Genomic DNA, 17,872 nt, shown 5'->3' on the forward strand with positions numbered 1-17,872 from the left:
AAAAACACCTTAGTAATCTTCCTGAAGGGCATACTCCCTCTGTACAAACTGGTTTATGGCAAGACTGACATGATGAGATTATCAGGTTAGACCTGACTGCCGTAGAAGGTTTTACAGATAAGGTGTTGTGAAGCAGGACCAAGAAAAAGCCACTGCAAAGCTTTTCTATAAAGCTTATCACAGTATACCAGTCTATATTTTTCAATCTGGTTCAATTTGACTATAGCATAAATATGCGGTTTGCAAAAGAATTTATTTGTTGCCCAACATTAATAAATTACACATATAATGTAGGATTATGAAAATAAAAATTATTTTCTTCTGTCTAGTAATTTTTTTTTTTTTTGAGATGGAGTCTTGCTCTGTCACTCAGGTTGAAGTGCAGTGGTGCGATCTCGGCTCACTGCAATCTCCACCTCCCGGGTGCAAGCAATTCTCCTGTCTCAGCCTCCCAAGTAGCTGGTACTACAGGCGCACGCCACCACACCTGGCTAATTTTCATATTTTTAGTAGAGACAGGGTTTCACCATATTGGTCAGGCTGGTCTCAAACTCCTGACCTTAGGTGATCCACCCGCCTTGGCCTCCCAAAGTGCTGGGATTACAGGCATGAGCCACCATGCCCGGCCCCGTCTCATATTTTTAACTCATTACAATAAAACAGTACAGATGAATTTATAAATATATTCAATCATATTTGGTAACAGAAAGTTAAATTCCCTTGATTATGTTTATATAGTGACAATATCATCAATATATTTTCATAGCAATATCAAATCTGATTAGGAAAAGGTGATGCTTCACATTTAAATTGAGTTTAAATAAACTTTGCTTAGAATTTTTATTTCATCATAATTTTTCTCTCCTTATCCACTCTTTAGGTAGAATAAACCATTTTCTTTACATCTGGCAATATTATCTGTAACAAAATATGGAGATGAGAAAGTAGGTAAGATCCCTGAAAATGGATTTCTAATGATTTTTTTAAAATACATACTTTGTAACCTAACACCAAAAAACATTGACTCACATTTTTAGAAGGAAATAAACAAATGAAAAAGTGACAATGTACACTATAAAATACCTTAAGTATTTTAGAACTATAAACACTATCTTAGGAAAATAAAATAACTTCTCTGAACACAGAAAAAGGGGAAAGGGGAAAGCCATTGAGTGTTTATAGCCAAAAGAGATTTTTTTTTTTTTTTTTTTTTTTTTTACATTATGAACTGCACACTCCAGCTCCTCTATCCTTTGTTCCAGGTGAGCCTTCTCATTAAATGCTGTCTCTTGAGCAATCTGATTAAAAAGCAAAAGCCAAATAAAGTGATTTCAATATCCCTGCATTTGTGTTTCACATATGTTCACGTAAATAAAATCCTTTCCAACCTTTAGCCTCTCCCTTAGACTATCTCGTTCTATGGTCATTCTTCGTAAATCAAGGCTACATCTCTTTCAGTCTCCACTTGCTGGAGAATAGCATGTGCCGTTGTTGATTTAGGACTCTTACAGCTTTTCATTACTTCTCGTCGAAGTCGGGCAATTTCTTCCTGTGCCTATTATTTAACTCACAGAATTTGGTTTAACAAGCTTTAGAACACATAAACAAAAAAATCTTATATCTAGCCAGTTAAAATGCAAACCTACATCAACGTGCATGCAGCAGGGTAATGGTATCACTTTTATTTTAAAATGAGCTTATACAAATAAATGAAAATGAATATATTTAAATAGAAGTTCATGTTACAACATCTTTGCCAAAAGTCTAAAATAAAATTAATTTGGAGGAAGTCATTGCAACAGAGAATGTTTTGCTAAGAAATATATTTGGTATACTCCATTTATTCATTTTGTAGTGTAAATTTAAATTCAGCACAATTTAGGCAGACTACCGGTTTAATGAATATTATCATAGTGTTTCAATCTTCCTAAGTATAAATGCACATGCCATTCCTATGTCTTGGCTACTTTTGCCCTGACAGAAAGGCCCACCAATCCTTACTGATAACCCAGCAGAGTGTCTCGGCACATCTGTTCAACCATCCTTGGGTCCCAAATCTATTCCAAACCTGCAGATTATTTAATATCATAGTTCGCTGCACAGGTCTCTTTTCCTCTTGATTTTGATCACTGTCTATTCAGATAGTCTTCAAGCCCCAAAGGAAAATATGTAACTTCCCAATTTCCACAGCTAAGCCTTCACCAGAACCCCAAACCTCATCTCCTAAAGTGTCTTCTGAGATCTCCCTGACTCAATTATAATTATTTCTTCTCTTCTTGAATAGTACCCTCTCCACTGGCACTTTCTCCCCTGCCTTCAGTCATGTACAGTGCTCCCTTATCTTGAAAACCTGTCACTTGATCCTGCTGACCAATTTACCATCCTATGTCTCTTCTTCCTGCGACACATTAAAAAAAAAAGTCCCATAGTCTGTAACTATTGCCAATGGTTCCTTACCATCCACTCTATCACCCCAGAATAACCTGGCTCCCACCCTCCCACCCTCTGCGGAATTTCAATTAAACACCTAACCAAATATAATGGTCTTTTCTCAGTTCCTGTTCTCCTTAATATTTCAGTGTTCTGTTGCTGTTTACAACATCCTTCTTCTTGAGATTCCTTCCTCCCTTATAACATTGTTCCTCCCTACCTCTCTGTCATCTTTGTCTCTTTCAAAGGTTCCCTTCTGCATCTTGAATATTACATCTTAACTTTTCTGCTCCTCTATGTACAGTTTTCTCATTCAGAGACTTCATCCACTCTGAAGGCTCAAAGCTCACCTCTAAGCAGATGACTTCCAAAGCTAACTATTTAACTCTTGCCTCTCTCTACTCCAGTCCCACATTTCTTACAGCCTGATGGCAATTACGACCTGAGTGTGCTACCATCATCTTACTCTGTCTAAAAACAAACTCACATCTTTTTCCTCAAACCACCAATGACTCTCCTATTTCTTATTTTATTACCACATTGCTGAGTCATTCAAGACAGAATTTTAGTCATTGTCATGCAACCCTCCTTCTTCCTAAAATCAAATCATGTCAAATCTTCCTTTACAGGGTCTCTTGCATCTGTCCCTACATTTATTTCCACTGAAACACCCTTGTTTAGTCCCTTAATGCCTTATATGCGCACTACTATAACAGCCTTCTAAGGAGGAGTCCATGGTCTCTCCCTCCACCAATTCCTTCAAAGGAGAAATTGTTATATAAGAAGACAATATAGAAAGATTATGTGAGAAATAAAAATTTGCCATAAGGTTAAAACTGTAAAATTGTAAAAATGATACTTTGGTCATATTTTGCCTGCCTTTAAAAAAAAAAAGATTGTTGCTTATAAAGCAAAATATAAACCCCACATAAGGCCCACTGAACAGCCTGTACCATGTAGTCCAGAAGTCAGCAAACTATATATAACTCACAGGCCACATCTAGCCTGCCTCCTGTAGGTCTGTAAGTGGAGAAATATTTTTGCATTTTTAAATGGTTGGGGAAAATATCAAAATAGTATTTTAAAACAAGTAAAAATGATGTGAAATTCAAATTTCAGTATCCATAAAGTTTTATCGTAATACAGCCAAAGTTATTCATTTATGTATTTTCCAAAGCTGCTTTCACCCTACAACAATAGGGCTGATTAGTTACAACAGAGACTGGCTTGCAAAGCAGAAGACATTTTTTGTCTGGGCCTTACAGAAAAAGTATATTGATTCCTGCTCCAGTGCAATCTACCTTTCAAGTCTTAGCTCTCTCCCTTCTCCACTGACACACACCCTCTATTCTAGTCTTAAACCAATTTATTTATCTGCTGATTTTCCTACCTTTATCTTTTGCCTCATACCATTCCTTTAGTCTGGAATGTTCCTTCTAGCCCCTTTCAGGGTAATAGAAACTCCATTCATTTTTCAGGACTCACACTTCATATCTTTTAATAAAGATTTCCTTGATCACCATATCTAAAAATGCCCACTTCTTTTGTTTCTTATAATATCTTCTAGACCACTTAATAAAAATCAATAAATACAATATACTTTATCTCCCTAACTAGACTGTAAATTTATAGGAAAACATGGTCAGCATCTTATCATTTTTCTATCCCTCAGAGTAGTGAGTCTAGAACCCTGCATATAGTAGCTATAATTCATTAAAAAATTGTGATACTTTTAAAAGAAGTTATATGGTGATTTATAGGATTTAATACTTGTTGGGTAAAGAAGCTATTTGATTAATAAAAGCTATGCAACTTTAAGCTAGAAAGCAGAGATAAACTACACACTTCTTTTATTCTCTAAAATTAAGCAAATTATATAAAAGTTCCTAGTGACGTGATAAGGTGTGGCAAGTTCAAGGTAAAAAGGTCAGGATTTGATCTTTTTACCTTGAACTCATAACACCTTATCATTTAACGGTTTCTTCATATCTTATTCCAAAAATAAGACTATTTTTATGCATGTATATGATCTTTTTTTGGCTATGGGGATGACATATGTGTGTACTCACATACCTACTGTATTGGAAATGTATTACATTTCATTAAGAATATCTTAAAAACATATGTAATCCCTAAATGTTAGATTAATTTGATTTGCAGGTTTAAGCAGTCTCATAGATCTCAAAGAAGAATTACATACCTCTAGAACTCAATGTTATTACTTACATAATTTGTTTTTTATATGTTTACCTGTTCATGAAGTTTAAGGAAGGCCTTGTCTCTCTCTGATGTAAGAACCTTCATATTACCGTGAATATCTGCCAAATGGCGCTCATATTTTTCCATCATGCATTTAAGTTCTTCACAATCTCTTGTTGTTGTCTTCAAAAGTTCTGCATCACAGTTTGCACCCTGTAATTACATAAGAAATTTGAAATTCTTCTTTGATATATAGTAGTGATAGAAAGGTGCTATTGATGGCAGTGCCCAATTTCTATTTAAGAAAACAAGACTATATAATGAAAGGAAATTATAAAAAATAAGTTTAAAAACTGCATCTTTTTAAAACAGCTTCATTCCAAATTATTCCACATTTGCCTGATTACCTCCCAAGCACTACTTACACTGAGGACAAAGAACCAACATCAGTAGTCTACTGTGCCATCAAAGAGACCTCTGTCTCTCAACCCCTTTGATACGGCAATTCACACCAAATCAAAACAAATTATTTTCAAATTAGGTAAAACAAAGAACAAAAGCCAGTGTCTGGGCAACAAACTCCAAAATATTTATAAGTTTATAAAACCTACCCGGGCAGTTGGTGATGGGCGTCTTGGACTTTTAGACCTACTTCTCATCATCTTTCTCAAATGTTGAGCTTCACGCTTATAGTAATCTTTGTCTGCTTCCAAAGTCTTGACAAAGGAATCAAGTCTAGAAGGAGATTTATTTTGTGCTTTTTCAGTATCTAAAATTATCTTGCCAAGGAGGAAAAAATTAAGCCATTATTTCAAGCCAAACTATAGCATCATTTTCTAAGTGAAATTGAAAACAAACAGGATCCTTAAAAACATTTAATTTGGTATTTTTTAAATACAACATTTAAAAAATTATATATCAATTTTTAAAAAGCAGTTAGATATCTTTCTTTTCCAGCATTTCTGGGTATGCTATATTTTAACTGAAAGATAATTTTGGAGAAAAAAATGTTAAAGAAATTTTAGAGAGGCCAGAAATGTCCACAGACCTAGCACAGATCCTGGAAATGGCATGGATTTGCTTTAGGAAAGCATATGCTACTAGGCTGGGCATGGTGGCTCACGCCTATAATCCCAGCACCTTGGGAGGCTGAGGAGGGTGGATCATGAGGTCAGGAGTTCGAGACCAGCCTGGCCACCATGGTGGAACCCCGTCTCTCCTAAAAATACAAAAAAATTAGCCGGGCATGGTGGCGCACACCTGTAGTCCCAGCTACTTGGGAGGCTGAGGCAGGAGAATCACTTGAACCCGGGAGGCGGAGGTTGTGGTGAGCCAAGATTGTGCCATTGCACTCCAGCCTGGGCAACAAAGCAAGACTCCATATCAAAAAAAGAAGAAAAACATATGCTACTATTAAAGCATCTGTTATGGCATCTAAGTTTTGTCCAATATTGTTCAATGAGTGAATAAATTAACTGAATGCTGGATATTCCCCACTTGTAAGCATTCCCACAAATTTGCATTCACTTTAATATATTAGGAACACTTCTTCGACAACATTTATTTAACAATACTTTATTGGGAGAAAATTATAGATATACTTTCAGATAGAGGGTTTTAAATATTTTAAATAAGATTAAAATGTTTAAATAGAGCAGTTTTCATTTCACATTGTTGGATAAATAAAACATTGTTTGGAATTATGTAACAAAATTTATGGCTTAAAAGTATTTACTATTAAGGGGGATAAAAGTTGTGTAAACAAACACACTTTATATTTTGAGAATTATTCAGTCATCATTTTAAATCAATTAACAGATAAGGACATTAATAAAACCAACCAAAAGTTGCTCTTTGCCTCTAGGAAAGAAAGAAGTAGTGATGAAAGAAGCAAAAAAAAGTCACTCTTACAGATGGGGGTTCCCCTGTGTCCCTAGCAGTTGGTGCAGATTTTAGAAAACAAACATATTTTATTCCTCACAAAACGCATGAGAGCCAAAGACATAATTTTTTATAGTTTACTGACCAAATAAAAATGATTCCTTAACACATATTTATGAAAAATATACTTACAGATTTAAGCCTTTTTATTGTATCTTCCAATACTATAATATTCTTTTGCTGGCAAATGAGTTCAATCTGAAGTAAAAAAAAAAAAAAAAATTTCTATTAAAGATGCTTACACTAATTGGAAAAAGAACATCAAAAAAAGGAAGCCACTTAAAATAAAAACATGAAGGCAGTGAATATTTTAAAGAAGAAATAACCTCCGTTTAGCGACCTTCAATGATAAAAGATGATTTACCCAGGATGAAATAACAATTCCCTTAAATTCAATGTTTTGTATAAAATGTTAATTGATTGTATTTTACCAAATTATTCCCCATAAACTGGAACAAAATGTTAGTACTAATTATAATTCTGAAGATAATACGAAAGCAATAAAAGAATGACTAGAATAAAATAAGTTGACCCAAATTATCCCATTCAGAAAAGATTGCTTTCTCTTCGAACTCAACTGCTTAGTTCAATTCAACCCACAAAATACTTTTTGTATCAATTTATGACAGTGAACATACCCAGTCTTATAAGATAGGTACCTATAGTCATATATTTAGCATATGACTACATTGTATGTTCCTATAGGACAGTGACTAAGTTTTTATGCAAAGCAGTAGAGTTCTTTGCTAATAGCATATTCGCTTAATGTATTTTGCAATTCATCAACCTTTCCCTCATTATTCTAAACTGCATCCTGATCTTGCCTACTACATTTTAAATCTGAATTCTCTGGAATTACTGTACTTCATTTGTTCTTTAGACCAACGTTCTCTTCTACGATTTTTCTGGCGGTCCTATTTTAAGTTTATGAAATATTAAGGGGTGCTATTATTTGGAACGTTTTTCTCACAAGTAAAATACTTAGAAACATAATTACATACAGTTTGGATAACCTTATGTATAGCCTTGAATAGACAATTTTCAATGTTTTAATGTATACTACTAAGTAGGCACTAAAAAGATACAGGTCTACTTTGTGTTAAGATTTCCACATTAAGTATAAAAATTCACTGCAAAACAGAGTATCTGGTATGACACATTCTCATAAAAAATAAATTTATACGCAGACATCCTACATATAAACATAACCAAATAAACTGAAGATTATGTCTAGGTATAACAAGGTATGATTATGGTAGATGTTATTTTCTTCATTTACTTTTCTATATGGACTAAAATTTTGTATAATACACATGCATTAATTTTACAATGATTAAAAAAAATGTCGATTCCACTCTGAAAAACAAAATAACTGGCCCAAATGAAAAACTGCTAACCCAGTGTTTTCACTTACTTAACAATTAATGAATGCCTACTACCTGCCTGCCATTGTGTTATGTAATGGGTAATGAATAAAAAAGGCAAAAATCTCTGCCCTCGTGGAGTATATATTCTAGCCAAAAAAAGAAAAACAAAAGACAATAGTCAAAATATATGTTAGTGATTGCATCCCTCAAAAAATAATACAAGGAGCACTCACGTTCTAGACACTTGACTTAAGTAAACAAGAGACACAAAGATTTCTGCCTTTGTGGATCGTACATTTCAGCTAGAATAGAAAATAATAAACCTAACAAATAATTATATAGTATACTAGAAAAAGAAGAGCAGAGTTAAGGATACTGGGAATATTTATAGAGTAACAGGTTGGAATTTTAAATGGGGTGGTCAGGAAGCCCTCATTTAAAGGTGACCTTTGACCAAAAACTTCAGAGGAAAGGAGTCAAACATGTGAAAATCTGCGCAAAAAACACTGCAGGCAAAAGTTACAGCTCTAACAAAGGTCCTAACGGAAAAGAACGTCTGGTTGGTTCTAAGTATGGAGACGGGCTGGAGCATTGTGAGGGAAGGGGAAAGGAACAGCAAAGTGCTACAGGGAAAAATAAAGTGAGGGAGAAAGACAGGAGTGTGTGCAGGGAATGGGGGGGTGGGTATTTCAGAGCCCGCTGTGTGGAAGACATTGTGTGAAGTCTTTGTTGTCCCCCACCCCACCCTTTGTTTGTGGGGGACAAACAAAGACTACACAATGTCTTCCACACAGTGGGCTCTGAAATACTTTTTATTGAATCACATACAAAAGTAACAATAATGATAAGGACTATCAGAGATCCAGTCCAATAACATAGCCCCTAGGTCAATTAAAAATATAAATTGTAGGAAGAAATAATGGTAAAATTGTAATTCTGCTTCACATTTCAAAGTGTCATGTTCAATTATCTGGGAAACGCCGTGTTAACACATGAATGATAAACAACTCAAGATGAGAGAATAAATGAAGGCATATAGTTGAGGTAGTTTTAATGTATGTCCACAAATTCTAATACTCCTTCCTTCCAAAGCTGGAGCTTAACTTCCCTCCCCTAGAGTGTGGGTTATACTTAGTGACTCACTTTTAAAGATGAGAATATGGAGGAAGTGATGAGATATTAACTTTTGAGACTGGGTCATACTAAGCCCTGCAGATCCTCCTTATCTCTTGGATTGTTGGCTGGGGGAGAGGGGAAGGTGGAGCGAGAATAAATTTCCACAAAGAATACATGAAGCAACCCTAGAGAGAGGTCCACCTAGCAAAGAACAGGCCTCCTGCCAATAGCCAAAAGCCACCTGAGTGAGCCATCTTAGAAGTAAATCCTCCAGTAGCAGTCAAGCCATGACTGTGGCAATCATCTTTTTTATTGTTGTTTCTTGAGATTGAGTCTCGCTTTGTCATCCAGGCTGGAGCGCAGTGGCATGATCTCGGCTCACTGCAACCTCTGCCTCCAGGGATCAAGCAATTCTCTGGCCTCAGCCTCCCAGGTAGCTGGTATTACAGGTGCCAACCACCATGCTCAGCTAGTTTTTTGTATTTTTAGTACAGACAGGCTTTCATCATATTGGCCAGGCTGGTCTTGAACTCCTGACCTGAAGTGATCTGCCTGCCTTGGCCTCCCAAAGTGCTGGAATTACAGGTGTAAACCAACAGCCCTAGCCATCATCTTGATTACAATTTCCTGAGAAACAGTGAATCAGAACAACCCAGCTAAGAATTCCCAACCCAAGAACCTGTGAGGTATCAATATTTGTTGTTTGAAGGCATTAAGGTTTCAAAGTAACTACATAGCAATAGCCAATAGTTAATACTGAAAATATTTTAATGAAGTAAATCATGGAAGAAGTTACTGTTGACCTTTAAAAATAAGACTAAAAGTAAATACTTCCCAGTGAATACATTTAATACTATCTCAATTCCAGACAAACTAACAGTAGCTTTAGCCTCAGACTCTACCTCTGCATACCCAGAGTATAATCTCAAACACTAGAAACCCAAACATTTTTTCTCAGCCACCGAATTAGAAATCTCGTTTCAAGTGCTACCCCACAAATTAGGCAAGGAATCTCTCCCCCGTAAATATAAACCTAAAATGCATATCTAATGTCTTAGGATGATGACGACACACACTGGAGTTCATATCCCCAGTGTTGGTTTTGTATCTTTCTAATCCCCATTCTACTTGGGGACATTCACTTACTGAGGTTGGTGATTTCCTCATTTCAGGGCATTCTACCAACCCAAAGGCCTATTTTCATTTTGTTCTCTCTTTATTACGTTTCTGATGTTTTCCCTGTGTCAGCAATGGTACCTCTACTCCAAGACTGCTGCTTACCTCTTTTTCACCCAATAGCTTTCCAATCCTCAAATACACCTAACATTCCACATTATTTACGGAGATCTATTTCCTAGAAATAGTCTTTGCCAAGCCAGGCAAAATTCCACCTGTAAATTTAATACTTACAGTTTTAGGTAAATCCTAGCTCTTATATTTTAGATGTTTTCCATTCCAAAAATTCTTCCTTTTGATAGCAGAGAATTCACCCTGACATAGTACTTACTCTCTCTAGAACATAAACCCTAACAACCCTTTAAAAGTGATGACTTCTAAACAGGGCATTCTCATTGTTGGAATTCAGTCAACTTGGTTTCCCGCAGTCTGGGAAGGAGTGCAGTTAATTTTTAATTTGAAGACAAAAACAAGGAAGACATACTAAAACTCTTCAATTTTGATAAGTTTTTTTTTTTTTTTTTTTTTTTTTGAGACAGAGTCTCACTCTTTTGCCCAGGCTAGACTGTGACACGATCTTGGCTCACTGCAACCTCTGCCTCTCAGGCTCAAGCTATTCTTGTGCCTCAGCCTCCCAAGTAGCTGGGATTACAGGCGTATGACACCACGCCTGGCTATTTTTTTTTGTTTTTTTTTTTTTTGCATTTTAGTAGAAATGGGGTTTCGTCATGTTCACCAGGCTGGTCTCAAACTCCTGGCCTCAAGCGATCCACCTGCCTCGGCCTCCCAAAGTGCTGGAATTACAGGCATAAGCCACCATGCCTGGCCCAATTTTGATAATTTTTATAATTAAGACAGATGGAAATCAATTTACCATTAAACTGTGAATGTTACTTTAAAAAAAGTAACAATACATTCCACCTGAAGTGGCATTAAAAAAAAAGTTAAAAAAATTTTTAAAGTAACAGTACAAACAAAAGTGTATTGAAAAATGTTTAAAATATTCAAGCTACTTTTAAATATCCTTCAAATACTTTAACAGCATCCATTTGAAGATAACTAATTCAAAAGTTAAAAACAAATCATTCTTATCTAGTATTTCAAGCAGTTCTAAGGACCTGTTCCAGACAACATGGTTAGAGAAGACTGTATCCTTAAAGTAATAAACTTGTGTATTTAAATATTGCACTATTATGGCCAGGTGTGGTGGCTCATGCCTGTAATCCCAGCACTTTGGGAGGCCAAGGTGGGCAGATCACTTCAGATCAGGAGTTCAATACCAGCCTGGCCAACACCACGAAACCCTATCTCAACTAAAAATATGAAAATTAGATGGGTGTGGTGGTGGGCTCCTGTAATCCCAGCTACTTGGGAGACTGAGGCAGGAAATCGCTTGAATCCGGGAGGTGGAGGTTGCAGTGAGCTGAGATCGCGCCACTGCACTGCAGCCTGGGTGACAGACGGAAACTTTGTCTCAACAACAACAAAAAAGTTGCATTATTTGACTTTCCACTAATTTAAACTCATCCATTAAGCAGTCTCAATGAGATGTTACTGCATAAAAATACATACAATCCTAGAGTTCATCAATTGGACTCATATTTCAAATTACTGTAACAGTGACTTCAATAACGTTTCACCTGATAATTTATTTAATTGCTTCATTATTTGCCATAAGAGTCCTGTTACATTAAAAGAATGTTTAAGAAATAACACTTAATAATTAGCTTTGGGAAATTACTTTGTTACAGACACAATTAACTAATTTGGTGATTAATAAAATCAAGACAAGCATGTTCACACGCTATCATTTAAAAATTCAACAGGTTGTTTTTTGGCCTTCAAATATGCTCTATGTTGCTTATTAGCCATTAGGCAGCAATGGAGAAGTAAAACTGTCATTATATAATTACGTTTAATCTCTAGTTTCCAAATTTCATGGCAAAGTACTCAATCAAGAAATAAAATGTTGATCAAAATATCATAAAGCTACAGTAACTAAAACAATGAGATGGTGGCACAGAAAAAGGCAAATGAATTAATGAAAACAAATAGTCCAGAAACATAGTCACAGATATCTGAGAATTTAGTATCTGTTAAAATGATATTTCAAATCAGTGGAGAAAGGACTAGGCAACCCTACCTCATATTAGAACAAAAAGAAACTAGCAGTATTAAAAGAAGGAAAACTATTAAAAAGTATTAAAAGAAAACTTTAGAAAGTATATCTGTAGTTCTTGAGGTGAAAAAAAACCTTCCTGAACAAGAACCAAATCTCAGACATCAATAAGGAAAAAAAAAAAGATTGGCAAATTTTTAAATTTTAGTTAAAAAGTTTTAAATTGACTTTTTATTGATACATAATAATGGTGCATATTTATGGGGTACATGTGATATTTTAATACATGAATCAATGTACAATGATCAAATCAGCGTAATGGGGATATCCACCACCTTAATTATTTCTTTGTTCTGGGAATACTCCAAATCTTCTCTTTCAGCTATTTTAAAATATGCAATAAATTGTTAACGATAGTCACCCTACGGTGCCATCAAACACTAGAATTTATATCTTTTCTATAACTGTATTTTTGTACCAATTAACCAGCCTCTTTTCATCCTCTCCTCCCCGCTATCCTTTTAGCCTCTGGTAACCATCAATCTATGCTCTATCTCCATGAGATTGATTTCTTCAGATTCCACATATGAGTGAGAACATGCAATATTTGTCTTTCTGTGCCTGGCTTACTTCACTTTACATGATGTCCTCCAGGCTCATTAATGTTGTTGCAAATCAGAGTTTTTTTCTTCTTTACGGTTGAATGACATTCTATTGTGTAGATATACTACATTTTCTTTATCCACTTATTCGTTAATGGACACCTAGATTGATTCCATATCTTGGCTATTGTGAATAGTGCTGCCATAAACATGGAAGTGTAGATACCTCTGTGACATACTGACTTCCTTTCTTTTGGCTGCGGTGTTGCTGGATCACATGGCAGTTCTATTTTTAGTTTGGTAAAAATCTTTTTTAAAGGGTATTGACAAAAAATTAGCCAGGCGTGGTGGCAGGCGCCTATAATCCCAGCTACTTAGGAGGCAGAGGCAGGAGAATGGCATGAACCTGGGAGGTGGAGCTTGCAGTGAGCCGAGATAGGGCCACTGCAGTCCAGCCTGGGTGAAAGAGCAAGACTCTCTCTCTTAAAAAAAAAAAAAAAAAAAAAAAAAAAGTATTGAAATCAATTACATGTGTAAAAATAGATGAAAATAAATGTGTCTATTAGTTTGTAGATGTTTCTGCAGAGGAGAGAGGAATTGGGAAGTGGGAGCAACATTTGGTTCACAGAACATTCCTGTTGATTTGAAATTTTTTACAATGACTACATATTACTTAGGAAATGTTTTGAGTAAAATTTGTTTAAAGAAGTAAAATGTGAGAAACAATTTAATCCTTAGAACAGACATTTAAATATATTGTCAAATCTAAAAAGCTTCCAAGTTATACAAATGAGAATGCTACTTTTTCCATTGCATTTAAAAATTACATGATGTTTAAAGTAAAATTAAAATCATGATCAGCGGTAAATCTGGTACCTTGGCTTCTTCAAGTTCCTTGTTGGCGGAATCCACCACAAAATTTTTCTCTTTTTCTAGTTGCTCTGCTAGTTGGTCAATTTTAATCAATTCTTTACAAAGATGCTCATTGTGGCTGGTTAAATCATCTACTTGACTGCTTACCACCTCCTTACTATCCAAGAGTTTCCTCACATATTCTTCCAAGCCATGATTTGTCTGTTTGAGATCTTCAATCTGTTATTATCAGAAAAAAAAATCACATTAAAATAATTCCTTAGTTTTTTCTGGGGAGCAACTACGTGACTGGAATCAGGAAGGGAGATTTGCTACCCTGGCAAAGAAACTTAACTGTATACCTTTTTGTGCCTTATGAATTTTGTATCATGTGAATGTATTACCTATTAGAAAAAATACATTAAATAAAAATTTTAAATTTTATAGCAATATCTTTCAAGACAATTTATAGATTTCAAAAAGAACTTAATTACTATTTTTAGCCAATCTATTAGAAAAATGGCCAAATATTTATATCTGCAATAAAGAAACTTCAATAGTTTTGAAATTAATTTTAATACCATTAAGAGTTCTTTTAATTAAATTTCTAATTATTGTTATTAAAATATAGTAACTCTTTTAGGCCAGGCATGGTGACTCACACTTGTAATCCCAGCATTTGGGGAGGCTGAGGCGGGCAGATCACCTGAAGTCAAGAGTTTGAGACCAGCCTGGCCAACATGGTAAAACCCCATCTCTACTAAAAATACAAAAATCAGCTGGGCATGGTGGCGAGTGCCTGTAGTCCCAGCTACTTGGGAGGATGAGGTACAAGAATTGCTTGAACCTGGGAAGCAGAGATTGCACTGAGCCCAGATCCTGCCACTGCACTCCAGCCTGGGTGACAGAGCAAGATTCTATCTCAAAAAAAAAAAAATATATATATATATATATATGTATATTATTAACTCTTTTTTAAAAAGTCCTTTTGAAAGTATCAGTAACTTACTTGACTAAGCTAAATATCAAATCAATCAAGTATTTGCTGACTAATGTGGAGGAACACAGCTTTCCTTCCCAGCCCACTATCAAACCATCAATGGATGAAGAAAAGAGCCTTTTCTATCATGAAGGTATCCAAATGCCTTTAAGAGAAAAAAAAAACTAGACCCATTGAACAATGATTATGTCAGGACCTATATTAAATTCCAAAAATACAAAGATAGGTTAGGTACCTGCCCTCAGGGAATTTTTTGTTTACTTGAGGAAATACAAAGACAATATGTTAAGTGCAATAACAAAAATAACTATGAGGTAGTCATGGTACAAATTGTTTTCCATAGTACTTGTCTCTCATTGTGTATTTAACAAATATTTATTCAGCACCTATTGTGTCTAAGATACTGGGTTGGTACCCTGTAAAAGATGCATTAAAAACAACAACAACAAAAAAAAACACTCACACACAGAAGTTTCAGTCTGTAAGGAGCATCTGAAATTGCTAAATCCCTGACCTCTTAGTTCTAGCATTATTTTTGCCCTGAGGTTGCCCTTTTCAAACAGCTATAGTTATCGTCTTCCAAACCATTAAAATCAACAAAGTTGTCTTCAAAAAAACTTTATAAGTTGTCACTACATAAAAATATCCTAAAAGTCGTGAATTATTTTTAACTAAATATGCTACAATGCCATTTATTGTACCCAGTAAACAGCCCACCAAGGGGCATAATTAAAGTCATTATTTTAATCCAGTGTCTCCTACTCTCTTCTTCTCTTTTGGCCTTCTCCTATCTACTCTCAAAAATTCTTTGAAAATGCAAATTTGAGGTCATTCCTATAACCTTATGTTGCCTTATGACACTGAGAATAAAATTTTAAAATGCCATTTATGATCCAACTCAACTTACCTGTCCAACCTAACTTCCCACCACCAGACACACTATAAAAAACAATCACATTAAATTCATTTAAAAACTTATTTTAGGGGAGTTATTGAAATGGACACACTTGAAATTGAAGTGCTACCACAGAACCTTCCTTATGAGAATCCTCAAGGAAAACCCTGCTTAGGCTTCAATTTCAGGAAAATACGTGCCTTTTTTGGATACCTGGTTTGTTCTTACCCTAACAATCATTAATTATTTAACTAATATTTCTATTTGCCTTTGCCTCTAGAAATTTTAAAGCCAAATCCAAAGCCCACCTCTAGCAACAGGTACAGAAACTATGTACAATGATCTGTTCATTATTGTCATCCCAGGCTTTCATGGTTTACTTATTTTACCCTACCCTTATTATTTCAGCTACTTTCTTTTAAAACAAACAAACTATAGGATGTGAAACAAACAGATAAACTTCAAGTTGTTTTTCATCTTTGTTCGTGGCTTTTCCTATGCCATGTTTCTCAGCAACAAGAGCACACTAAAAATGTCTGTTAACTTCCCACTGCACCAGGAGAGGTTAAATGCTTCTCCTTTCCAGTATGTGTGCCCATAAAGCCTCTTATATAAGTTTATCTCAATATTTTATAAGATGCATTAAAATCATCTATTTCCCTGTCCGTTCTACTAGATTCTAAACAACTTAAAAGACTGTATGTCTCATTCATTTCTGTATCAACATATCACTTTTTTCTGCATCATTTATTATGTATCTCAAATACAATCCTCAAATTATTAAGCAAATACGACAAATTATTAGTAATATAAATGAACACTCCCCTCCCTTCTCTCATGCAACTCTACTTTTACTCAATTCCAAGACAAAAGTACTTTAGAAGAGGCAGTCTAGAGTAATACAAAGGATATGGGCTTTGGACTTTGGCAGAGTTAGGTTTAAATCCTGTTGTAGTTCTTTACCAGTTATGTAACTGGGGAATTTACCATATTTTCTTGATCCTAGAAGATGCACCTGACTTCAGAAAAAAAATAAATGAGAGTCTCTTCTGTTAAATGGGCAGAATGCTTTCAATTTGTAGAATTGTCATTAGACATTATATAAGAGCTCAAGTAAAATTTCCAGTATTACAGGTACTCAAGTAGTTTTGTTAAAAATTTTTATTTTTAAATAAGATTCACAGGAAGCAAATGTAGTACAGAGAAGTCTCATACGCCCTTTACTGTTTCCACTGATAGCCGTGTCATAAACGACATAGTATAATATCACACCCAGATATACCATGTGCTTGGTGTTCTATATGATTTTTCTCACATGTGCAGATCTCTGTAACTACCACCTCAAGATATAGAACTGTTCCATTACAACAAGACCATTCTGCTGCTGCCCCTTTATATTCTCCTTCCCTGCCCTCAATTCTTCCCACCAATAATGTGTACAATTTTGTCATTTTGAGAATGTTATATAAATAAAATCAGAGCATGTTATCTTTTGAGATTGCTTTCTTTCACTCAGCACAGTGTCCTTTAGATCCATACAAGTTGTTATCTGAACCAAATAGGATCATTCCTATTTATTGCTGAATAATATTCCATGGTATGGAATACCACAGTTTAACCATTCACCAATTAAAGAAAACTGGCTGTTTCCAGTTTGGGAATATAACAAAGCTGCTATGAACAACTGAGTAGAATATAAGTTTTGAGTAGATATAAGTTTTCATTTCTCTGGAATAAATGCCCAGGAGTACAACTGCTGGATTGTATGGTAAAGGTATGTTTAGTCTAACCAAAAACTGCCAAATTATTTTCCAGAGTGGCTGTACCATTTCATATTCTTACCAGGAATGGATGAGTGATCCAGTTTCTCCACATCCTTGCCAGCATTTGGTATTGTCACTATTTTTTATTTTAGTTACTGTATTGTTATTTCATCATGGCCTTAATTTGCATTCCCCTGATGTCTACGGAGGCTGAACATCTTTTTCTAGTATACCAGACATCCTTCTGTGAAGTATCTCTTCATGTCTTTTGCTCATTTTCTAACTGAATTGTTTGCTTTTCACTGTTCAATTTTAAGAGTTCTTCATTTGATACAATAGGTACGAGTCATTTAGCAAATATGTGGTTTGTTGTTAGTCTTTTCATCATCTTAGCAGGTCTTCTGCAAAGTAA

The 17,872-nt window shown here is 35.1% G+C and overlaps 1 protein-coding gene across 1 annotated transcript in view; it reads right to left on the reverse strand.

Moving 5' to 3' along the window:
* TSGA10 (testis specific 10) overlaps nt 1-17,872 on the reverse strand; it is a 151,377-nt gene that overhangs the window by 113,744 nt on the left and 19,761 nt on the right. Inside the window, 7 exon segments of the mRNA XM_030828593.1 lie at nt 1,221-1,298; nt 1,389-1,441; nt 1,444-1,555; nt 4,681-4,842; nt 5,241-5,408; nt 6,703-6,768; nt 13,827-14,042. Of these exon segments, the coding sequence (XP_030684453.1) occupies nt 1,221-1,298; nt 1,389-1,441; nt 1,444-1,555; nt 4,681-4,842; nt 5,241-5,408; nt 6,703-6,768; nt 13,827-14,042 (855 nt within the window).

The sequence above is a fragment of the Nomascus leucogenys genome, chromosome 14 (assembly GCF_006542625.1).
Source record: "Nomascus leucogenys isolate Asia chromosome 14, Asia_NLE_v1, whole genome shotgun sequence".
Lineage (NCBI taxonomy): Eukaryota > Metazoa > Chordata > Mammalia > Primates > Hylobatidae > Nomascus > Nomascus leucogenys.